This window comes from Chanodichthys erythropterus, chromosome 6, assembly GCF_024489055.1.
Source record: "Chanodichthys erythropterus isolate Z2021 chromosome 6, ASM2448905v1, whole genome shotgun sequence".
In the NCBI taxonomy this organism is placed as follows: Eukaryota; Metazoa; Chordata; class Actinopteri; order Cypriniformes; family Xenocyprididae; genus Chanodichthys; species Chanodichthys erythropterus.
Window position 1 is genome coordinate 34883617 of NC_090226.1, and position 26955 is coordinate 34910571.

Below are 26955 nucleotides of genomic sequence, written 5' to 3' on the forward strand. Positions count from 1 at the left end.
GAATTAGGCTTAGAATTAAATCTAACAGTTTCTTATTAGACATAGACGATTAGCGTAATTGTCAAAGGGCATCCCTGAAAATCTGCTTTGCTTCTTATTTCCTCTTACTCTTCATGTCACAGTTTATCAGATCATCTTTAACCCACTTCTCAGAAGAACATATGTTTCAATGTACCATGTGTTTGTTTTCCTCAGAGTGCTAAGAGCCCTGGACTAAGGGTGCAGCCTACGAAGTGAATTTCAGGTTGTGAGTCCCTCCATTGTCCGTCGCAAAATTGATGTGAACTAATATTCCACCAACAAACTCACCAGGCTGGGTAAACATTCAAGTATAGCCAACTGTACCATTCCCCACTCAGCTGTAGCCTGACATGTTCTCCAAAATGCTCTAGGTTGCATTGTTGAAGTTACTCTATTGATCACGGGAGGCTGTTTTTTTTTTTTTTTTTTTGTCCCTTTTTACTTTTTCTCTCCACACAGATACGGAGACGTGTGAAGAGAGTGGCGCTTCCTCCCCATAGTCTTGTCTTATTTGTCGTCTGTGTGATGTAGATCCGAGGCCCACGGCGACCCATTATGTCTCATGGCTTTACTCTGTTGGTCATGTATTGTAGTCTGCTGTGTGATGCTGACAGTTGCAGAATCTCACTAAACGTTAGGCCAGTCTTCATCTATGTGATTCCTTCTGACATTTGTTTTCATCTGTCATTCAGACCAGTTTGTGTTGGCTTTGTAAGTTTGTACTTAGCTAGGTTGAAAATGTGCTATTCTTTTCAGGAAAGAAGGTTAGAATTGAGTTTGTTGGTAGTTTGATGTAGAATTTTGGTCATTTTATTCCAGCAATCATTTCATGGTGTGGCCAATGTAGGCATGATATGGGCTTCAGGTATGGGCACTACATGGGTTTGTCCATGGGACCCAGTATAAACTAATTCAGATAGGGCTGACATGGAACCCATAGACAAACCCATGTAGGGGCTATACCTTAAGCCAGGGTTGTCCAAACACGGTCCTTGAGGCACACTGTCCTGCAGAGTTTAGCTCCAACCAGCTCCAAAACAACTGCATTAAGTTTCTAGTATACCTAGTTAGTCCTTGATTAGCTGGCTCAGGTGTGTTTAATTGGGGTTGGAGCTAACTATGTAGAACAGTGGCCCTCCAGGACTGAGTTTGGACATCCCTGCCTTAAGCCCATAGAGTGCCTACATTGGCCCCACCATGAAATGTTGGCTGGTATGCTTAGCATGTCAGTAGTTAGTAGTATCATAGAGGCTCTGTTCCAAACCCTAGCGAGCCCCTCTCAATTTGTTTGCTTGGGCAGCTTCCTTCTAAAGGGAGGTTTACATGAACAGTGAATAAAAGCCATTTTCATCTGGGAGGTGATGGGAGGCATCAAGAGTACAGTGACTGCTATCAGTTTAAAGATGCAGGGATATAGTTTGAGTAGGAGCGTACTAACCAACAGTACAGAGAATTAGAGACCTACAGTATATATTTTTTTACTGTCTTTTGAAAAAAAACAGCATATGCTGGTTAAGGTAGGTTTTGAAGCTGGTATACTGGTTTGAGCTGGTTTATGCTGGTCAAGTACTGCTTTTATGCTGGTCCATGCTGGTCCTATATGCTGGTTAAGGACTAGCATGGACCAGCATAGGACCAGTTAAGGACTAGCATGGACCAGCATAGGACCAGTTTAGGACTAGCATGGACCAACATAGGACCAGTTTAGGACTAGCATGGACCAGCTTAGGACAAGTTTAGGACTAGCATGGACCAGCATAGGACCAGTTTAGGACTAGCATGGACCAACATAGGACCAGTTTAGGACTAGCATGGACCAACATAGGACCAGTTTAGGACTAGCATGGACCAGCATAGGACCAGTTTAGGACTAGCATGGACCAGCATAGGACCAGTTTAGGACTAGCATGGACCAACATAGGACCAGTTTAGGACTAGCATGGACCAACATAGGACCAGTTTAGGACTAGCATGGACCAACATAGGACCAGTTTAGGACTAGCATGGACCAGCATAGGACCAGTTTAGGACTAGCATGGACCAGCATATAGGACCAGCATGGACCAGCATACTGTAGGACCAGCATAAACCAGCTCAAACCAGCATACCAGCTTACAAACCTACCTTAACCAGCATATGCTGTTTTTTTCAACATGGGGCTTTCACACCGGGTAGTTATAGGAACTCAGTTATAGGAACTAGCCACCAGGGTGTTTCCCCAAGAAGTAAATTATCCCCTAGGGCCAATTTCCTGGTTGCATTGGAACCGCCAGTAGAAATGTCCTGCTGTTCTGGTTGTTGTGTGGGACTTTTATTTTGACAGTGTGGAACACACAGCGCTCTCGTTCTCTGTCTTCATTAGTTTACGAACTCCTTAACAGTCCTATCTTATACGTTATTGTAGCAAGTTCAGGGAAGGAGGAGGCGGGAACTGGCTAACGAATAAACAATAACTTTACTCATAAATAAACAAACAACAAAACGAAAGTAAAGCAGCAGCCCCTCATAAATGACTGCCGTGTATAAAAAAAATAAAACAACAACATAAATAGTCCAGGCCTGGGGCCTGTACCATGATGGTAGTTGAACAAACTCAGGGTTATAGGATTAGTTTTGAGTTGAGAAAACCAAACCACTCCAATCCGGCTTTGTTGGTACCATGATACTGATCATCAACTTTCTCTGTCAACTCAGGCTTTGATCCTGAGTCCAGCCAATCACATGCCTTGCAACAGAGAGAAACTGTTATTGATTTCTCGAGAGAGAGCCAGCATGATACAAAACTCTATTGCTGAAGGTTAAGAGATTGAAGAAAATGAAGAATTTAAACTCATTTAGACATGTAAGGTCATATGTAGTCATATTTAAAGTTTATTTACAGCTTATTTATATTACATATGATCAGTATTTATTATTATTCATTGAATAATAATAACTGTTAAACTAAAATCACTTGTGTAATGGATTAATAATATATAGCATTGAATTATTATATGAAACGTAAAATCATTCTAAGTAATTATCATTAAAGCCAAACAATTTCATTGTTAAATATTTTTTTACTAGTGACCTTTAATTTGGAGGAAGAGAAACTGGGGGAGTGACTTTATTGTGTTGGGTATGTCAGTGTCAGTTTGCTTACATCTGATTGGTCCAATTTCAGTTTGAGATCTCTAAACCAGAACATAACCTGCCCTGGAGCAGGTTAGTCATGGAGCGTAAGTTACCATGGCAATGAACACAGCTAAAAGTCAAGTTACTTTCATGGTACCTAAAACCCAGGATTGGCGCAAACTTCTTTGAAACTTACCTGGCTAGCCAGCGAATCCGGCTTCATGGTACAGGCCACTGGTCCTCTTTTGTCATTCATTGTAGTCACTTCGCCTTTTAAGCTCCCAGGGCTCCTCGGGTAAGAACTTGAAGCCAGTTATTAGATAGACAGAACTGTTAAACAAAGAAAGTAAATGGTATTCGATAATGTATTAATGCATTTGTCATGTGGTCGATGCCTAATGTCGCTAGCTGAGCAGAAATACATAATCATGTTTTTCTTGGTCCCTTCAAAGTCGCATTGGATTTCCTCCTTAGCGTAAAGGTTAAGATGTGCCTGGACTTTGGCTTCAGTCCATCTATCGCTGTTTCCCTGTAGTTAGTTTGTGCAGTAAACACTTTGCTGGTTGTTCCTTTTGTGCTGTGTTAGACCCTACTCTGAAGTAGGAGCTAATTTAGTCTCCCCAAAAGGCGTTTGTTTAACTAAAATCATTCCCAGTTCCTGTGGTGCAAACATGCCAAAAAGCGGGTACTTCAGCCAATAGTTATAGGAACTATTAAAACATTGCTCCAGTGTGAAAGTCCCTCCTTTAAACACCCCTTAACCCAGGGATGTCCCAACCTGCTCCTGGAGGGCCAATGCCCTGGAAAGTTTAGGTCCAACTTGCCCCAACACACTTGACTGGAAGTTTCTAGTCTTCCTGAAGACCTTGAAGAGCTGTGTTTTAATTGGGGTTAGAGCTCAGCCGGCCCTCCAGGAGCAGGACTGGACATCCCTGCCTCAAGGCAGCATCCTAAGCCTGATAGAACCTCATAAGTGATTGAGATGACACACTCAACAGTGAACATTGATTCCTTACTTGAATCGAAGAATGCTAGTCTGATACATATACTCTAAAAAGTAGTCCAGATAGATATGATCTATTTTAATTAGATTGAACTTTTTATCGATGTTTTGCAGAATGGACTGTCATACAAAAATAATAATAATAATAATAAATCTCAACCCTGTCCAATGCGATTGTTGCAGTGCATTCTGAGGTTGCCTTATCTGTGAAGGACACATGCAATGCTGCCTTAGAATGAGTTATCTTTGAACATCTTGCTGTTTAGGTAGGCTGCTCACTAGGTTGTGGAACAGGACCGTAGACTTTATTTATAATTAGTTTACTGTGAGAATTATGCCTAGATTATTGTACTGTGTTTTTCTGAAAGTTTATTGGTAATTGTAAACCTTTGAAGTGCTACTCCCAACAATATTAAAGTACTTCTACAAAGTTTTAATTCTACAGTACTATTCTCTTATTTTTTAGTTCTGTGAACCTCAACAAAACTTTCCGGCCTATACTTGAGTGTTTACACAGAGACGCATGGAGTTGTTAAAAGAACAGACTTTTGTTTGTTCTCGTCTTTTCTTATCCCACAGTCTGTGTGCCTGTGTTCATCTCCACATGGTGTTGTCCCGAGTTGCATGTTGTGTGTAGGCGTTGAGTTGGCTTGTCAAGCTTTTGGTTTGCTTCCATCATCGTGTTGTGACTCTATGCTCTTGAAGCATAGGATCTCCTGTCCCTGCTGTCATTCTCGATTGAGTCTTTGTAGACTTCTTCTCTTCTCTTTTTTTGGCTTTGACTTTGTGTTTACCTTAACTCATCCTGGAACTATCTAATCTATTCCTCTTACCAATTTCCCACAAGATGTTTTCAACTTGCATGACATTTTGTTTTTCCTTTGTTTTTAACTTTTAATTTTTTATTTATTTTTTTATTTTTATTGAATTAACAATGCTTGTCTCTAGGTATACAACACTTTGGATCTTACACTCTATACTGTATTGTGTACTGAACGGGACATAAGAGCATTGCCTATGTTTCCTTTATCATGAGTTTGAGTTGCGTTCTTTTCCTTAAAACGTCTCAGTGCACGGTAGAATAAGTGAATTACAGATGTTTTCCAAATGTTTTTTGAACTTGTGGTGGCTCCACGGGTGTCCCTCCTCCTGTTGTCGTCACTGGGGGGGGTTTTCCAAGTCATGTTACAACCCTTTGACACTGATCTCTTTCCTCACACAGATACGCGTTGTGAACGCATTTCGTAGCTCGCTCTACGAAGGCTTGGAAAAACCCGAATCCAGAACCTCCATCCACAATTTCATGACTCATCCTGAGTTTAGAATAGAGGACTCCACACCTCACATTCCTCTCATAGACGACACCGACATTGACGACGAGGCGGCCAGGAAGAACTCCAGTCAGCCCACGTCTCCCAACAAGAACAACAACGCCATCGATAGCGGTATAAACCTGACAACCGACACGAGTAAATCTGCTGCTTCCTCCAGTCCCGGGAGCCCGCTTCATAGTCTGGAGACATCGCTTTAGCCACATCCCGTGGGAGATCACTCCATAATCATCTGAAACTCTACATTTAAAAGCACTCCGGAGCGCATGCGAACTGTTGACTGAACGTGTGGTCGCGCCACTTTCTTTTATCGAACGCACGAACGACGACTGACTCGGATGATCGCGGAGTGACTCGAGAAACTATACAAGAAACCACGAGCGCAAGCACGGCGCTCCCATTTCCTGAGGAAACGAAAGACTATTACGAGTAATTTAAATCAAATTCTGCTATTATCGTTGCTCCTGCATGAATGTACATTACCCAGGTTTTTATTTGGAAACTTTTATTTTTATTTAAACGGTTTGATTTGATTTGGTGGGACGTGCGGTGGACTGCTATTTTAAGACAGCTTCTCTGATTCACTGATCTGTGAGTATTGTGTGTGGCATGTATCTAATTGTATAGATTTATTTGGTTATTGATTAAGGTGTATCCAGGTCGCAGGGCTCAACTTGCACAGTAGATTTGCACCTGTCGGAAAAGAGAAACCCATGGAAATTAGAATTTATTAAGCGTACATATATATTTATAGACATATTATAAATATATATTTACAGAGTTTATCTTTATTTGTTGGCATGTTGCCTTGTTCTGCTTCAATAACTACTTTAACTTATTTATGTCCTAAAGAGAATGTAATTTGTTTACAAAACCTGTAGATACGTCCTGGTTTCTTTGTAGGGTTCAAAACCACGCAGCAGACGTAGTTGGAACAGCTCACGTTGTTCAGTACTCCTGTAATATCGGACTCTAGATGTTTTATTACCAATTGTGCGCTGGACTTGCCTGCTATTTTGTCAAATAATGTAGATATTTTTAGAAGATAACAAAAGAAACCAAAATATAGTGGGATATATCATTAATGTGGCGTCGTAGTATTAAACGAGTGGCGGGGTCGACGGCTCTGAGCAGCCCCCGAGAAAATCCGATCGGTTTTGCTGGATTTGAAGGTTTCGTCGAAGTCAACGCTTGCAATGAACTTGTGGTGGTCGGCCTCAAATGTGAGCATAATATATATATATATATATATATATATATATATATATATATATATATATATATATATATATATATATATATATATATATATATATAATCAGGTTGGGTTTAAATATCTTCTTTAGAAGTACATACTATTTAACATAAAATAGTTTCAGTTCCGTGTGACCATCGAAAGCTGCGATGGGTTTTATGTTGGAAACATGTAAACTAAGTTATATTTGGCATCTCTGTATGGAAATCAAAATTGTGTTCAAATATTGTGATCTATTGTGTTGATTCTTCTTTTTGACATTTAATTTGTAGATTTCTTTTGGTTGAAGGAAATGAACCCAGCTCCTGAGCTGACGACACTTTGAACAACTGAATTATGTAATGTAACGAAACAAAACCAAGAAGGAATGTTGCTTTTGACTCTTTTCATAAGAAAAAAAAAAAAGAAAACCCAAACCAACAACAACAAAAAAATGACACACACACACACACACACACACACACACGCATTTATGATCCTTTTCTGCACTATCCGGATATGAATGAATTTCTGTGGTGTAAATTTAGATGTGCTTCTGTGTTCAAATCAAGCTTGTCTTCCTGCAGTCAGTAAATATACTCTAGCATCTCAACAGTATTCACTAGTCGTTAACTATTTATTGTACTTTAGAAGTAAAAGGACAAATGGGAGTCTGTCAGAAGGCACACTTATAAAGTCACCCTTGTATTCATTAATATTCTTTGCAATTATTAGAATTTGGAAAAGGCATGATGTCATACACTTAATATGCAACTCATTTTTCGCCATCAATCTTAAATTTTACTTCTTTTTTGACAATTTTCCTCATCAAGATAAGGTGCACAAGCTTTAACTGCTAGCTCAGGCATACTCAATGAGAGAAATATACAAAAAACTTTAGTTTTCTCCCCAGAAGTCTTTTACCCTTTATCATGTTAAAGGGACAGCTCACCTAAAAATGACAATTCTGACTCATTTACTCTGTTTTGGTCTGCACTATAGTCCTAGTCTTCTGAAGTCAAAGGATACAGAAGATTGAAATTGAAGTCATTATTTACTGAAAATCTTAGCATGTTCAAGTAATTCGAAAACTCGAGTTCTCGAGTCAGTAAATGAGAACTCTTGGTTTTTGGGTGAACCACTGTATCCCTTTAACACGTTTCAAAGCCTCATTCACAATCATTCTCACAACCGACCAAAAGAATCGCCTCTGACACGTCGAAAGGCAGCGCAGCGGAGTTTGTCTGAAATGTGTGTGTACTGCAGTGACTCCAGACGAGATCTTTTACGGTATGACTGGCCACTTCCGTTCAATTCAGTTTCGTTTTGTTCTGCGCCCTGTGTTGACGGGCCAAATAACGGATGCAGTTTAAAATGTTTAACCAATAAATCGGAAGGATGACAGCATTCTAATAATAATCACGAATAATAATATTTCTTGCAATACATCAGCTTCTATGTACTGTACTTAGCAGCATGCGTTTTGTGGAACAAAGAGCATACGACGCCACAGGTACTTTTGGCGCACTAGCAATTTATGGGTAAATGAAAAGTGTTCATCCATCTTGTTTTTATGAATTTTATAATCTATACAATAATTGTAAATAAAAAAAAACTCAATGTCTTTGTTCATTTAATACTATGCAAAAAGTCAAGCTTTCTGATTGTTTCTCATCTACCCTTAGAGTGTGTTGCTGGAATGTTTGTGGTCTCAAAGTCAGTAAAACAAACAAAAAAATTGTGATGTAAATGATTTTATAGCCTGAGAACATGAACTGACTCTTGTTGCTTCCCTGTCCATACCACGATTCCAGACAGGAGCGCAAGTGATACAAATGAAATGGAAGAAAAAATGAAAAACAAGCACTTAATAAATTCCCCGAGGAGCATGAACCAGTGTGTCCCGTGAGCAGTGTGTGTGATGTTTCATCTGTGGCACGAGTAGATGTACTGGGTTTGGCTCAGATGAGCACTACATAAAACTTAAAGCTATATGATGTGCTTTAGTCTGTCTGTCTGCTTTAATTCATTGCCACCTTTCTTGATAATGTCATGTGGTCTCCAGACGCTGTGTAGCCATATGCGGGCCTGTCACGATCGTGAATTTTGTGATGAATTTCTTATCACAGCCGGGTTAAGACTACACAATATCAGCCCGATTTTAGCGCGATGGTGGATCTGTGACACTGACCAATAGGAGCACAGAAGCTCTTCTGTATACTTACAAACATGGCGAAGCGAAAGCGAAATGATGGTATTGGTGCCCTTAGGTACAACGAAGGGAAGGTTCATGGAGCTTGATGTTTACTTTATGATGTTTCCCCGAGGGTATACAGCCACAGAGTGAAAAAGATAAATGCTGGTGAACTATAACGGAGGCACTTCAGTAGCCTGGTGAGTACCGGAATTAGCATTAAGCTAATTTACGCTTTTTTTGTTTCCGGAAGTCATTCGCTAGTTCCGCCTTTTCAGTGACTTCATTAACGTCGTTAAAGATGGTAAGCGATGATTGGTCAGGAAGCAACAAATAGTCATGTTTTTTGTCCATGACACGACAAGAATTTAGGAGTCAAAACTGAAAGAGTGACTATCATAACAGACAAAAATATTGTGTGGTCTGAACCTGGCAAAAGCATAATATAATATAATATGCCCAAATGCTGTGAAAATTAATAATATAATATAATAATATAATATAATATTCATTATAATATAATATATTATAATAAATGCATTCTGATTAAACACACAAAAAATATATATTCTTTGGCAAATTGTGATTTAAAATGCACAGTTATCTCAAATAATTGTGATTAGATCGAATAACCAGGAACAGACAATTAATAAATAATTGCATCAGGCCTAGATAGTATGTGGAGCCGCTGTGGATTCATTGCAGTTCAGTCAGTTTGAGAACCAAAGTTAAGGTATTTTGGGTACTGCTACTTACAACAATAAATTCATAACATAAAGAACAAATTCCTTAATAAAACATATTATGAAATCATAGTTGAACAGATGGATATAAAAAATAACATTTAGCAATCATTGGGAAACCTTGAGTGTGATTCTGAAATGGCCTTAAATGCAAATTCGGACAGATAGAAAACTTGGTAAAGGTTTTGGCACTTGCTATTTTAAAAAAAAAAAAAAAAAAAAAAAAAAAAAATCAGTAACATGATTCAAAAAGGTTAAATAGTCTCACTTGTGCTCCTCGTGTCCTCCTTGAGCTCAGAAAGTGAATAAATGGATTATAACTACTGCATAAATATAATTTAGACCCTTAAAATCCCCTAAAAATACAAAATATAAAAAAAAAAAACAATTGAACTAAAATATGCTACATTTATTTCATTGTAATAAAAAAATTTAATAAAAAAAAAAAAAAAAAAAACATTTTTGACCGACACAGGTGCACCAGAGGGTTAAATATATGAACTAAATGTAAAAATGCATAATTTCATGCATTATTAATTAGTTTGGCTTTATTTCTTTCATATGGTACATGTACAAAGTCTGTTCGACATCACCGTTATGGTGATCAATGTTCCCTTCGGTCGGGCACTTGGCCATTGCAACTTTCGGTTTTGAACTTTCATTATCAAGTTGTTATTAACTGTTATTAATGTCCCATTGAAAAAGCTCTTTTCATAACCCCTGTTATTGAACAAACTCCTCATGATTATGTTTTTATTAGACATTTGTCTTGGTTTTGATGTCTCTAAACATTTTTGTCATGCAATGTGCACAAGCTCATTTTAACTGATTTGTGTACAGATCTTTTGAAAACGATGCTTTGAAACACTTTACCAATCCACCAGAGACATTGATTAATAATGTAATCATAACTAAAACATTTAAAATGTTCAGTTCTACTTTCAGCAGAGGGAGCAACAGATAAAAGTTATAATCATTTAATTTAATAAATCATTTGTTTTAACATTATTTTTTTTTTTTCCTTTACATCATTAATGTGTTAAATATAGAAATATGCAAGCAAAAACAATGCTTGTCTCTTAAACACTGCTTGCATACAGACAGCTGTCCTATGCACAGCATGAATATGCTGGTCTACCAGCTAGACCAGCACTGAACCAGCACTGAATCCATGTTGGTTTATGCTGGATTTTTCATATAAAAGAAAAGGTCAGCCCCCCATCGGATGGTTTTAAATATTCTGCCATCTCTGTAGATAAAATTTCATCATGATGATAAAATCCCTTATGCTTTAGGTTTCTCACTGAAAGCAATGGACTAACTGCACATCAAAATATGATCCTGACCATGTGTCAATATGGGAGTAACCAACCAGATCAGCCAGAAACCTACAGAACAGCCCTGTACCTCCTACTTCCACTCTCTCGTACGACTCCACATCTCCTCCAGAACCCTGCGGTCAGTGAGTGATCCCATCACACAAAATCATTCTCGTTCACTGTTCCTCAATGGTGAATGATCTTCTAAATCTTTCCATACAGTCAAATCCCGGACAGTATTCAAGAAACAGCTGGAAACTCATCTCTTCGGTGATCACTTAATTTCATCCTGCTGACTAAAAACACACCTTCTTTTATGCTTTTCACTAAATTTCTCCCTGTTCTAGCCTGTACTATTCTAGATGATATTTGAAACTTCTCTAAACTTCTCTTCCTTAAGATGAATCAATTCCTCATTTGTAAGTTGCTTTGGATATATTTGTCATCAGTAGTGTGACATGCTCAGCTCATCCCTTTTTGCAATTAATTTTAGCCTCTGATGAAGTTCTAAGCATGTGACTGCTGGTACATCAGCCATCTAATGAAGAACCTGTAAGAGAACAGTGTGTGCATGTGTGTGTGAGAGTTTCAAATGTTCATACTATGTTTATAATGTGTAAATGACATGTAACACAACTAGTAATTTAGCCTTCTCCACAAGATTGTACTATAAAAATGACCTCGAGTATGCTCTCAAAAAGGACCTGGAGACCAATTTACAACATTTAATGCAAGAACTTGTTTGGTTTGTGTGCCTACATTCATATTTCATGTGTAAATGAGGATAAACAGACACATATTGTGCAGTCAGCACAGTCAATCATGACCAAAGTCTTAACTAAGATGCTTATTGCACAGTTTGACATTAAGTCCATTGATGTCATGCAGTCTTGATCCCCTCAAATCTCTTCCAATCTGATATTTTGAAAATCTCACAATTTTTTCACTGTGTGCACACTTTATCTAGATTAACGGAAATGGTAGCACTTAATCGAAATAATAATGATATTATTACGTAAATTATTAGTGTAAGACATATTCCTATGATAAAGAGTATCTAAGGAGAAGGTTTTTTTTCTTTATACTAACATATTTCCCATTTCACATCATATGACCATGTCTGTTGGTATTCACATAGAGAACACAAGAGAGCAGTGTTGAGTATTAAACAACGACACTAACAGTGACTTTTCACAGCAAAGATGATTAAGATGCAGGCATGGTGCAGAGCCAATCTGATGGCTGAAAATACAACAACAAAAGATGGAGTGATGGTGACCACCTCTGGAAGTGTGTATCCACTGTAAATGTCTCTGTCTGTCAAATGCATGATGTTAGCATGAAAACATATACATGTGCTTTACTCATAAAGTAAAGCCATGAAGATGTCTTTATGATATGAATGAAACTACAATAAAGTGTTGGCACTCACAGTTTCTTTATAGCCCTCAACAAAAGCCATGGAACATCACGGTTATGATAACTATAGTTTCAGGCGAAAACAGGAACGCATGCAGCTCTCAGGACTCAGCAATATCCTGACACTCTGCTTTAGTGCAGCACTGCCTCCTGAGGAAAGATGCAGTGTTCATGGAAAGATATCAGCTTGATTATCTGATAATGTACATTTTACACTCAGGAATTACTGTGTGTCATCATTTAAAGGTCATATTCATGGTCTGTTTATAAGCATCTGTCATGTACTGTAACATAATCTTTTCTAATCATTCCTAAATAGAGATGCACCGATGCTAAATTTCTCCACCGATATGATAACTGATTATTCAGAATGACATCTGCCGATATCAATAGTTTGATTTTCTTTAGGAAAAAAAAAAAAAAAAAATCTATATAGGAATCCACTCATTTGGTACATTACTACAATATTAGAAGTTAAAATGAACAACAGAGCCCAAACTACTATATACAACTGCTGTTTATTTTCAGATATAATAGATAAACACTCGATTAAAAACTGAAATGTTTGTTGGCTTATATAACTCCTTTGCACATGAGGTAGTTTTCATAAACATGTTTTTATGACAAATTTATTTAAATATACATATATTTAACAGTAAATAAGCTCCTCTCTAGTGTTGTAGAGCTAACTAACGAACACTGGATAACTTTTCTCAGGTAAATACAACGTTAAATGACATTGTTCACAAGCTGTTTCATTGACGTCTTTTCGTGGTTGAAACACTGATTGAGTGATTACATGTTACGTGATGCATTTCTGTAAGTATCTTTCAACATTCCTTCTGGTGTTCATTCATGTTTTTTTTGTTCTTAGGTCACTTTTTCAAATCTCTTCACACAGTGATCACAACAGCAGTCTATGTGGCTAAACTGTGGATCATTTATCATTGCTTTGGCACAAAATGCATTCAGTGACTACTTTCAGTTACATGAATTCTTTTTTCACTTCAACACCACCAAAACTCTATGAACCTACCAGACGATTTGCCTGTTTTCAAAATATTAAAAACATAATACAAAACTGAAAAAGACAGCAATTAACTAATATATTCTAGATCTAAAAATCTACCAATGAAAAAAATATCAATGTGTTTATATGTAGCTTAACATCTACACAGGTGTATGTCTAAATTTCATTACTATCTATACAAAAGGGGAAACTATGGAATAAATTTGCACTGTAATGTAAACATGGACCATGTAACATATACTGCAGTGAATTCTAAACAATAGAGAATGTCTTAGGTTACATATGTAAGGGCTCTATGGGAAATGCCTCTGGCAGACTGGTGTCTGAAGCATTAAGGTGCGGTCACACTGCACTTTTCATTCCATTGACTTCCATTCAGATGCATGAGAATGCGTCAGAAATTGCATTCCAAAGTTCAAGTTTGGTGAACTCTGACCTGCAAATTTGCATCACGTGAAGACTTGCGACTAGTAGAAGATCGATTTGTAACGGCATGACCTCTTGGCTGAATTAAAAGAATGATATTTTTGCAGTAAAGTCGAGTAGGTCCTATAATTTACATTTTGAATGCATTAATTTAAGTTATATGTTGAATTCATGTTTATAAAAAAGACACTGTAGATTGTGACGTCATCTCACGACCGTTACAGCATCCAAAGAAATTTCACACATTCAAAGTCTAGTGTGACTGCGGCTTTAGTCTAAACACGACAATGACCTTGACATTGGCAGGCAGCAACCCATGATGTTACAGCAAGTGCAGCCAAGAGTATAAAAGGGCACCTGAGAAATAGGTCATCTACTTCTTGTCTGAAGGAGACGTGCAGGAATACCTGAAGCATGGAAAGGGGATGCAGCGTCCCATTCCCCTTCTCAGGGAACCATGGTTACATGCATAACCTGAGACATTCCCTTTCGAATGGGAACTTGTGCTGTGTCCCCTAGAGGGCACCACGTGGAATGGTATACCCATGCTGCCATGCTGAAGGGATTAGTGCCTTATTGGCTGAGCCAGGTCAAGAAACAAAGGAGTCTTCACCCCTGCACCAGCAACGCCATTGACCGGAGCTTCTCAAGAATGGAGGCCTTAAAAGATGCCTCAAAGAAGGAAGCCTAACTATGTTCTCTTATTCAGGCCAGTGTCCAATGAGGCTCACAGGAAGCCTAACACTGCAAGCCTGCAAAGCTCTGCAGATTGGAGATTGCTCACAGTAGCCAGGGAGGATCACAAGGGCCTAAGGAGAGCTCCTTATTTGTGTACACTCAGAGTAAAAAAACAATGTTGTGCTTTTTGTAAAATAAAGAAAACTAACATGATGCGTGATCTCTCCTCTCCCTCTGAACGGAGTCCAATCTGATAGTTCTCAGAAAATGAACTGTAACTTAGTGAATACTAATGACAAAAAAATGACACATACGTCTAAAGAAACGTTGAAATGTCAGGTTTTAAATCATGTAAGTCAAATCGAAAACAAACATTCTGTGTTTATGTAATCTGTATGAAAAGAGAGCCATGTCAGAAGTCTGTGATTCAGCTCATTATCCGCCAATGCGGCCACGCCCACGGAGCCAGCGCTATTCAGACACAAATTCAGAGGCAATACATGCATTCATCATCTCAATCGTGTATTTATTGTCTTGAAAAGTGTTTATTTGGATGTTAAAGCCATGGTTAGCGATCTCTAGAAGACATGCCGTTAGGTCCTAGTTCCTTTTCTTTTTTATATGAATTTGTGGCCTAAAGGTGTACAGAGAGCGCCCTCCGGCTGCAAGTATGAATTGAAAACACCATTCCTGAAATGTCCTCTTCTTCTTTAGAATAATTTGTGGACTAAATGTGCACAGAGAGCGCCCTCCAGCTGCAAGTATGAATTGAAAACACAGTATCCAGCACTCATAGTGATGACAATAAATATTACTTCTCAGTATAGAAAATTGACATAAATATATAAGAATCCATCAATATTTCTCCAAATGTGCATGCTTTTAAGCTAAAAGCCTATATGAAATGCCATAGAGGTAACATAATTGTTCAGACACTTTGCATCACAGAAATACATTATATTTTAAAGAATATAATAGAATACCACTATTTTAAATTGTAAGAATATTTCACAGTATTGCTGTTTATGATGAGCTGAGACATTATTACAGAGGGTTTTTTCACAGCCTACCTGACTGAAAGGCCTCATTAATATGCAAGTCATTTCAGGTCATTATTATGTCATTCTTTTGTCTTCTCAGGTGTAAATGGCCCATTATTCATGCAGATTCACGCCTCCACGCATACTGTGTTTCTTGACAAAAAGTGTCTTACAAAAACTAAATCAATATATTGTTTTATATGAAGGAGTAGGCAGCATAATTTTTACATAATTCTGAAGCAAAAACTCTAGTCTACAACCTCCAATACCCATATGTTTATGAACAACTGAAAAAAGCACAAATGTCAGGGCATGTCAAAACTTCTCCAAGCCCCAAATCAGCCTCAGACTCCAGAGGGTTAAAGGGATAGTTCACCCAAAAATGAAAATTTGATGTTTATCAGCTTACCCCCAGCGCATCCAAGATGTAGGTGACATTTTTTTTTTTCAGTCGATCACAAATGATGATTTTTAACTGCAATCGCTGCCCTCTGTCATTCAAATAATTGCAGTAGATGGGAACTTCATCTATAAGAGTGAATAAACCTTGCTTAGACAAATCCAAATGAAACCCTGCGGCACGCAAAACACGCGTTCTGAAGACGGAAGTGATGTCTCGCCCATATACTTCAATGAGTGCGAGACATCACTTCCGTTGTCAGAGCGCGATCTGACCTCACTCAACGGAAGCTGAACGGAGTTGGACATAGTGGTGTATTAGAGGTAAAAAATGATATAAATACTGTTCGGTTTCTCACACAAACCGATCGTTTCGTGTCTTAGGACATTAATGTGTCGTCACGAGCCGCAGGGTTTAATTTGGATTTGTCTAAGCAAGGTTTATGCACTCTTATAGATGAAGTTCCCAATCACTGCTATTATTTGAATGACAGAGGGCAGCGGTTGCAGTTAAAAATCATCATTTGTGATCGACTGAAGAAAAAATTTCACCTACATCTTGGATGCACTGGGGGTAAGCAGATAAACATCAAATTTTCATTTTTGGGTGAACTATCACTTTAACTGACCTTAAGAGTGTAAGACCAATCACTCCTAATCATCTACTCACATTAAAGTCAACTGCTGCTTTACCTCCACCAGGAAAGTTTAAGGAACATGTAATGCCCAAAAAAGATGGTGACAAGTGCAATATTTATCACAGTAGTTCAAAAATGGCATGTTCCTAAGAGAAAATTTCAGATTGGTGATATTGTTATAGTGAAGGATGTTGCTTTGCCAAGAAATCAATGGGGACTGGGTAGAGTAGAAGAGACTACTGTTGGTTCTGATGGACTTGTTAGAAAAGCCAAAATACATCTAGGTAATTCAAAACTTGACATGAAAGGCAAACGTCTTGACAAACCATCAATAAATGAAAAGCCTATACAAAAGCTGGTACTGTTAAAGGAAAACAATTAATGTAACTAGAGTACTTTCTCATATACTTTATGTTTCGGTGCGTCGGCGTGCCAGTGCTGGTTAACAGGTTAAGTATATGATATGATTTGGTGGGAGTGTAATGAAACCCGATGTGTTATGTTTATGTTGTTTTATTATTTGTGGTCTTTAAGTTATTCTCCTTGTTTAAATTTTTTCAATATAAAGATTTTTTTCTTGGCCTTTAGGTTGGTTCATGGTATGTTGATATGTTGTTGTGTGATGATCCTACGGAATGTTTACAATAAACAAACTGAATCATCAGTGAAAGAGTCGACCATTTATTAACCAGGATGTGACAATGAGTACTAGAGGCGGTGCTCATCTTCTGGTCTAGTCTCCAGCCCTCAGACTGGGGTGGACCAGCCCCCTTCATTGCTTGAGGCGTGGACCTGGACCGGCATGGTATGCAGATTTTAAACGCTGCGGAACGTGCCTCCGCCTCCCAAAACTTCCCGACCACCCTCTCAACAGATGTGCCGAACAGCTCGGAAGGCCAAACAGGCACATCAAGGAAAAAGTTTCTGTCTTTCTCCCCAATGTCGGTCAGGTTTACCCAGAGATGCCCATTTGAAACCACCACGGCCGCCACAGATGGACCGATCATGGTGGCAGTCTGTTTGGTGGCATGGAGAGACAAATCTGTAGAACGGTGGATATGAGCAGAATATGGCACCGTTTTCACAGATTCACGTTTTTGCAGTTTACATGGAGATGACAACAGTATCATTTTCAAAAACTTGCACTTTGAAACCCATTTTCAAAAGTTTGCATTTTCAGGTGACCAATACACGGTTGTCGTGTAAATGAACGGCCAAAACACCAAAAGTTTTTAGCTGAAAACGGTGTTGTGTAAACGGCCCCATAGTTGGTTGGTTCACTCCTTTCACTCTTTTTTATTTTGCAACCAAAGCATGACAGTTACCTGTTGTTAGTGTTTTTTAGGTCATTGTTTTATGAGTGATAAAGTGTTATAATGTGAAATGAAGTCAAACATATAATATGTTTTAATGCTGTGAACTCTTATATGTCAGAAGATCAAGCAAAATTTGATTTGTTTTATAAAAATGTTATGCTTAGAGCTGATTTTTCATTAACTGGTGCATGTAATATGATCTTGAACACATCATTCCACAAGCAGTTTCCTTTATATAATTTTCTCCATCTGGACAATGTGGTTCGGAAAAGGTTAAAGGCATGTAGTACTAAAGTTTAGCCTCGGAAGACTATTAGCTTTCTCGTCATGTCATGCAGCTGATCTCTTAATTAAACAGCTTTTATCGTAGATCTTGAGGTGACCTACAAACTGCATCTAGTTTTTGTATAATTGAAGGTGGTGGTAGTAAAACTCTCTGAATGCCAAAGCAGTAAGAACTTAAGAAGTGTCTGAAACAGAGAGAGGGAGATGGAGTACTCAAGGAAGAGGGAGAAAACTGAAGTATCTCCACGTCAGGAATGCTCCATTTGCATGCAGGGATGTGCCTGGCACTGTTGATGAATATCTAGTGAGCTCCCACAGGCGGCCGCAGATTAATGCAGAATGAATTCAAGTCCATGCGCAGGCTGATTTCCCGAAAGAATGGGCCTTTATCTGGGCCTGGTTGAATCATGCTGCTTTCCTTTTGCAGAATGGAGGGAGAAGTAATTGACAGTCCTTTAGAAAGTGCCAACACTGGTGCTTTTTTGGAAGGGACTGATTTTGAAATTACATTGCCCTGGGGTTTTTAAAGGCTGGGCTGGAAAATGCAGGCCTTTAGTAATTGTTCTAATGAGATCAGCATACCTATGGTTCCTGTTAGGGAAGCCCGTTTGTAGGAATGACATGGGAAACGAAGAGAACGCCCCAACAACTCCCTCCCTCTCCATCACACTCTACACCAAAGAAACTGAGAGGGTGAAAAACAAAGCTTCATTTTCAAGAATCCTGTTGCAATTTTGCATTCAGTTTTCATTGTAGTTTTTTTTTTTTTCTTTTTTTTTGTGGCTGTAGAGTTTTTAAATCTGTGCTCAAAATTACAATATCAAGTCACATAAAAAACTCAAAATTAATGATCACATGATTGATCACATGATTGATATTTTAAGTGTAGTTGTTTTAAAAACTTTGAGGGAGGGTAGTACTTACACTGTCTACAATGTCACCATGGATCACTATGATCGGCCTGAAATCATTAAACCACTGAACTCCTAAACCTTTAAACGTAGACTCAAGTGTTTTATATCGTTGGTATTTTGGATTGTTCTTTTGCAAACCAGTCCTAGGTCTTTGGCCCAATCAGATCCAAACCAGTGCAGCAAGATTCTCTGGAGTCTGATTGTCAGTAATTATCCAAAAAGTTGAAATTTCCATTCATGGTCCACAAGGGCCACCAAAACATTCAAATTGGGCAGAGCCACTTTTACTAAAATGCTAAAACTTGTGAACAGAATGAGATATTTTCACCAAACTCAGCACACATATGTAAGAGCTCATTCTGTGGCTGCGTGGAAAAGGATGCTGCAACTGACTAGTTGGTGGTGCTATAACAGGAAAAAAAAGTTTAAAATGGCAATATGTTTTCGTGTTTTTCTTGTGTGTAATGGATTGTATGTCACACAATTTTTCTCACACGTCCACGACATTAGTACCACATGTTAGAACTCTTCATTCTGAGCAACTTTGCCTCTAGGACCGCCGCTGTCCATCGATTCGTTTGTTAAATATTGGAGATTATTTCAAAAACCACCTTTGGTGAACGGACTGGATTCAGAATGATGATTAAAACACAAATGTCCATCAATGCTCTTAAAGCTTTACAGCCGTTTGTGGGTTCAACATGAGTTCATTTGAAGATATCTTCCGTGCAACAAAAAAAAAAAAAAAAAAGCCTCATTACAAATAACTGCTATAAGGTGTCCACAATAGCCACTATTGACAAAGTCTGATCCAGATTGCAGCTTATTTTGGCCAAGAACTGCCCCCAAGAACAGGAGTAGGCTGTCTTACTGACACATAAAGTGACCAACAGTAGTTTTTGTTTTTACTTGGGCTTTAGGTGATGGGTCATCTAAAATAGTTGATACAACAGTAATAGAATATTGTGAAATAATTGCACAGTACTGTCTGTCACATCCCAGCCACCATCCTTTTATCCACTCAAGTACTGATAATCACTCACATCAGAAGCTTATCTCATTCCTCAAGCACTGCATGAACACTCACCTCTCGCACAAAACACTTTAGATTTATAATTTGTGCATTTCTCGTTTCCTTCCCTCTCTTCCTTTGCTCACATTTCAGGGTATGTTTACACAACAACGATGTACTAAAAACAAAAAAAGGTTTTCCTTCGTGTTTTTACTTATAAAGATGACGACATTGCCAAAATTATCCCCATTCACACGTGTCTGTGAAATCAACTAAAAGAACTGTATTCTGCTGCCAGGCCAGTGGTTGGCGATGTCACTTTGTAAAGAAACACTATGTGCTTGTTGACTGAACATGTTATACGCATGCTTTCCTGTAGCTCAGTGGTTAGAGCATGGCACTAGCAATGCCAAGGTCATGGGTTCGATCCCAGGGATTGCACATACTCGGATACAAATGTATAGTATAATGCAATGTAAGTCGCTTTGGATAAAAGCTTCTGCCAAATGCGTAAATGTAAATGTAAATGCATGCGCATGACGTCACCATTTTCTCAAATTTGTGTTTTTGTAGTTTAGACGATAACAATATAATTTTCAGCCAAAAACGCATGAAAATGTTTTTGTTTTTAGTTGAAAACAGTGTCGTGTAAACGGTCCCTCAGCTCCGCCCCTTTAGGATGTGAGGGAAGAAAATGAGTATGGAGGAACTGAAGGAAATCTTATTTGTACATTGAAATATTCTTGATCACTCGTGCGTCACTTCAGTGCATCATCAGCTGCGCTCAAGGGATCTGCCCTTATGTTTTTGAAGTTTGGTTAAGAAATTCATAGTAATAAATAATAATGCAAGATGTCTTGTTGAAATATGTGAGATGTACAGTAGCTATAATCAGAGTATCAGAGGTGTTTGGGACTCCAAAGTGCAACCCCTAGTGTCAGTCCGTCAACACAACGTTTTGTTCCCTCAATCAGGGAACAGAAGTTACAATAGTAAGCAAGACCTTACTTCATTTTTATGGCGGGCCGGAAGGTCCAAAAATATGGCTACCGACTTGTCGCGGGAATTCACTATACAATTGCCAGTAGCCAATGAATTTACCACTGATAGGCCGGCGGTGCATCTGTATACACACTCTCCTCACGCAGCGAACGACTCACTCTCCTCACGCAGCCAACGACTCACTTTCCTCACGCAGCGAACAACTCACTTTCCTCACACAGCGAACGACTCACTTTCCTCACGCAGCGAACAACTCACTTTCCTCACACAGCGAACGACTCACTTTCCTCACGCAGCGAACAACTCACTTTCCTAACGCAGCCGGCGACTCACTTTCCTCACGCAGCGAACAACTCACTTTCCTCACACAGCGAACGACTCACTTTCCTCACGCAGCGAACAACTCACTTTCCTCACACAGCGAACGACTCACTTTCCTCACGCAGCGAACAACTCACTTTCCTAACGCAGCGAACGACTCACTTTCCTCACGCAGCGAACAACTCACTTTCCTCACACAGCGAACGACTCACTTTCCTCACACAGCGAACGACTCACTTTCCTCACGCAGCGAACGACTCACTTTCCTCACGCAGCCGGCGACTCACTTTCCTCACGCAGCGAACAACTCACTTTCCTCACACAGCGAACGACTCACTTTCCTCACACAGCGAACGACTCACTTTCCTCACACAGCGAACGACTCACTTTCCTCACGCAGCGAACGACTCACTTTCCTCACGCAGCGAACGACTCACTTTCCTCACGCAGCGAACGACTCACTTTCCTCACGCAGCGAACGACTCACTTTCCTCACGCAGCGAACGACTCACTTTCCTCACGCAGCGAACGACTCACTTTCCTCACGCAGCGAACGACTCACTTTCCTCACGCAGCGAACGACTCACTTTCCTCACGCAGCGAACGACTCACTTTCCTCACGCAGCGAACGACTCACTTTCCTCACGCAGCGAACGACTCACTTTCCTCACGCAGCGAACAACTCACTTTCCTCACACAGCGAACGACTCACTTTCCTCACACAGCGAACGACACACTCTCCTCACGCAGCGAACGACTCACTTTCCTCACGCAGCGAACGACTCACTTTCCTCACGCAGCCGGCGACTCACTTTCCTCACGCAGCGAACAACTCACTTTCCTAACGCAGCCGGCGACTCACTTTCCTCACGCAGCGAACAACTCACTTTCCTCACACAGCGAACGACTCACTTTCCTCACGCAGCGAACGACTCACTTTCCTCACGCAGCGAACGACTCACTTTCCTCACGCAGCGAACGACTCACTTTCCTCACGCAGCGAACGACTCACTTTCCTCACGCAGCCGGCGACTCACTTTCCTCACGCAGTGAACAACTCACTTTCCTCACGCAGCGAACGACTCACTTTCCTCACGCAGCGAACGACTCACTTTCCTCACGCAGCGAACGACTCACTTTCCTCACGCAGCGAACGACTCACTTTCCTCACGCAGCGAACGACTCACTTTCCTCAGACAGCGAACGACTCACTTTCCTCACGCAGCGAACAACTCACTTTCCTCACGCAGTGAACGACTCACTTTCCTCACACGGCGAACGACTCACTTTCCTCACACAGCGAACGACTCACTTTCCTCACACAGCGAACGACTCACTTTCCTCACGCAGCGAACGACTCACTTTCCTCACGCAGCGAACGACTCACTTTCCTCACGCAGTGAACGACTCACTTTCCTCACGCAGTGAACGACTCACTTTCCTCACGCAGCGAACGACTCACTTTCCTCACACGGCGAACGACTCACTTTCCTCACGCAGTGAACGACTCACTTTCCTCACACGGCGAACGACTCACTTTCCTCACGCAGTGAACGACTCACTTTCCTCACACAGCGGTGAGTCGCTTTCCGCAGCCAATTGACTCTCCTCACGTTTCTTTTCAAATACTGTGATGGTGCAATAAATATTTTGTAACATTTCAAATGTCTTCACTCACTTTTCATCACTTTAATGTATGATGAATTAAAGTATTCATTTTTTACAAATAAAAGTTTATCATTTTTTTGTGTTGTAATTGTAATTTATTCTGAAGCAATATTCCCATCAGTGTTCTGTAAACTGTTAGGCTACTGTTAAGATGTAAACTGTAAATCATCAGATTTGTATACGCTCCCTTAAAGGGATAGGTCAATCAAAAATAAAAAGTCTAGTCTAGTTGTTCCGAACCGGTATGAGTTTCTTTCTTCTGTTCAACTAAAAATATATTTTGAATGTCAGTAAACAGCTGACTGTAGCGAGTGACTTTCATAGTAGGAAAAAAATACTAAGTCACTGGTTAACATCAACTTTCTGGTTACTGACATTCTTCAAAATATTATCATTTTTAGTTCAACAGAAGAAAGAAACTCATATAGGTTTGGAACAAGTTAAGTCAATCATGACAGAATTATAGGTTTAACTATACCTTGAAATTGATTGTCATTTCATTTTTTTTTTTTTTTTACCTTTATAAAAAAGGTAATTTTCCCCTAACCTTGGCTATCAATTTCATGTTAGGCTAATTAGAATAACTCACTGTAGGGCTTTTACCATTATTTTTTCCACGGCAGAGGAAATCTGCATCAGAAGTGGCATTTAGATGCATGTATAAAATTGAATATGAATGTGCAAAACAAGCATGAATAACACTGTTTAACAATTTTACAATAAAGATCTAAAAAGCTTTTGTGGATTTTACAAATTATCTTTAATATACAATATTCTGAAAAAGTGACATTTCCCTTTTTGCAAAGTTCAAATGTTGATAAAATATATAACTTTAACTAAAGATACATTAAACTAATGTGTTACAAAAACAATGCAATTGTGAAATGTCAAAAAATCTGCAGAACCAGTTAAGCGTGACAACTGCAAATCAAAAATGTATCTGGTATCTAAAAATAATGGTAAAAGCCCTACAGTGAGCCCTAATTAACATGAGATTGATAGCCAAGGTTAGGGGAAATTACCTTTTTTATAAAGGTAAAAAAAAAAAAAAAAAATGCCACGACAATCAATTTCAAGGGATAGTTAAACCTAAATGATAATTCTGTCATCATTGACTTACACTCTAGTTGTTCCAAACCTATGAGTTTCTTTCTTCTGTTGAACTAAAAAGGATATTTTGAAGATCGTTGACGCTACAGTCAGCTGTTTGTTTACTGACATTCAAAATATATTTTTATTTCAACAGAAGAAAGAAACTCATACAGGTTCGGAACAACTAGAAGACAGAATGATGACAGAATTTTTATTTTTGATTGACCTATCCCTTTAAGGGAGCACATACAAATCTAATGATTTACAGTTTACATCTTAACAACAGTTTACAGAACACTGATGGGAATATTGCTTCAGAATAAATTACAATTACAACACAAAAAATTATAAACTTTACTAGATGTAGTTAGATATTATTGCACCATCACAGTATTTGAAAAGAAACGTGAGGAGAGTCAATTGCTGCATGAGGAAAGTGAGTCGCCGGCTGCGGAAAGTGAACAACAAAAACTACTGGCCCGCCATAATTTTCCTGTTTAGTGACTGAGATTTCTCCTGTCTCCATGTCAAGAGAAATCAGGAGTGTTGTATGCGCTGTGGAAACTTGATGGTTAGTGTAGTTTTAAACTAAATGTGAGTAGGCATTTACTTACCTCACTTGCACAATAACATTTAGTATTCCTCAAAAATTGATAAAAACAGTGAAATGCAAACTCAGAATATTATGCAAACCTGCAATAATTAAATATGTTAAATAATACAAATATACTTTTATGAAAAGGCTTGTTTACCTAACCATGAACTCACACAACCAAAATTGCCTTGAACCACATCTTTTGTTTTATTGGAATTGATTAGTACAAAAAAAAAAATAAGTAAAATGCCCTATATATAGATTTATATTTATGTGATTAGTGATATGTCTAGATCATGCAGATATGTTGAGTATTGTTGAATGCTTTAATCATATTAGATTTTGAGCCTATGACATTGTTGTAATTTTACAACACTGAGCGAAAGGAGTAGCAAAATTTGCCTGTGCACCTTGCACATGACATGGATGAATTTTACTTCTCACCTGTTCCATGTGTAACAATTACTAATAGAAACATAATGCTTTTGGTCATTCGCAAATTTTAAATGTCGTCTTTGTTAGAATTCTGAGTTTCAATCAAAATTTAATTATTATTTTTACTATTTAACTATTACTATATTACTATTTGAAATCAATTATTAAGTTGAAATTTAGGAATCAATTATTTCTTTGAGAATTTAAAAGTATTTGTGTAGCAATATTTGAAACTATCTGTATCTTATCATTTATAATACTGTATGTAACTGGTCCTGTATTCTTTTCTGGGCTTTGCTTTTTTGCCCAAATATCTGCTTGCTGCATGACAGGTGATAATGTTCTGGAATGTGGGGGGTATAAATGCAATTAGTGTGATAAGTAGAGGGCACAATAAGCTAACCAGATAGTATTGTGTGAAGTCTGTGGAATGTGTGAGTATGATTGATATGGAAAATAATCAAATAATTTTTTTCTTCAAAATACCACCAGCCAGGAAAGATCATATTATCTACAATGTTTATGATGTCATTGATGGTGTCCAAAATAGGAACAGTGATTTCAAAATGGATTCTGAAGTGATGAAGAGGAATGTGGAGATGCCTGTAAGCTGGAAAAGCAAAATAAACAACCCAATGACCACCCATATTATGATTATGTGGACATATTGCCAACAAAATCAAGTAATTCAAGAACACAGACAATGTACTGTGTCAGGTATCTCTGGTTGAAAAAAAGGATTTTATCAGTCCCAACACTGATTTTTCAGGTCAGGATATTACCAATGATGCCATCTCCCTTCATACACCACAGGAGTATTTCTGAAAGTTTGTCAGAAGATATCAACAGCCATCGAGAAGTTTCAGGAGGTGAAGCGGCAGTCAGCTGCATTTAAAAGCCGTCATTCTAGATCTCGTGGGGCTGCTCCCAAAGAACAGCCCCACACATCAGCTCCTCACACCTGCAACAGCAGAAGGAGTGTGTTGCTTTTCACTCTACCCCTCAAAAAGGGTCCTCTTGACCCTTGGGGGGTTGAAACAACACTCTCACCCAAAATCTTCTTAGCTGAAGGCAGATCTGAGGACTGTCATTCAGGCACCGGGAAAGAGGTCCTGACAGTCCCCCCTGTGGTGGAGTGACAATATCTCGCTCCTCCGTGGAGCCCTCAGGAAACGGATGTTTGCTTCCCACTGCCTTGTGCGCTTCAGGATGCATTGGTTTCCAGTGAATGTAAATTGAAGTGTCTGCCTGAAGTCATTGCAGCCCTGTCGAGTTCGTTACATCAGATGAGGCCTGTAGAAAATCTTGTTTGGTTTTCCCCTGACGACCAGCCGCTTCAGGGCACCAAACTTATTTCACACACAACACCCGATGTCAGCCTTGAAAGACTGATCCCCCTAGTAGAGTATGTAAAAGCTTGGAGGGATCTTCAAAATATATCTCAGCAGGTCCTGCGTACGGTCGAGAAGGGTTACAAAATTCAATTTAAGTACCATCCGCCGAAGTTCAGTGGGTGCGTACTATTGTTAGTCCCAAGCAGGGTCGGGTAATGGATGTAAAAGTTAAAAAGTTCAGTAAAGGAGGCCATAAAATGTATTCCTCTTCTTGAGAGGGAGGCCAGCTGGTTCTTCATAGTTCCCAAGAAGGATGAAGGTTTGTGCCCCATCATAGATCTCAGGGTATTGAATCGTTCTCTGAGGAGATTCAGGTTCAAGATGTTAAATAT

At 39.0% G+C, this 26955-nt stretch overlaps 1 protein-coding gene across 7 annotated transcripts in view; it reads left to right on the forward strand.

Annotated features, from left to right (window-relative positions):
• Window positions 1-6678, forward strand: part of atp2b2 (ATPase plasma membrane Ca2+ transporting 2) — a 168966-nt gene extending 162288 nt beyond the window's left edge. For 5 of the 7 annotated variants that reach the window (XM_067388773.1, XM_067388772.1, XM_067388777.1 and 2 more), the window contains one exon: window positions 5361-6678. In XM_067388773.1, coding sequence (XP_067244874.1) covers window positions 5361-5669 — 309 coding nt within the window. In that variant the 3' untranslated portion in view covers window positions 5670-6678. Of the gene's footprint in view, window positions 1-195; window positions 245-5360 lie in introns of all 7 variants that reach the window. The other 2 variants (XM_067388776.1, XM_067388775.1) reach the window with 2 other exon arrangements.
• The last annotated feature ends 20277 nt before the right edge of the window (window positions 6679-26955 follow it).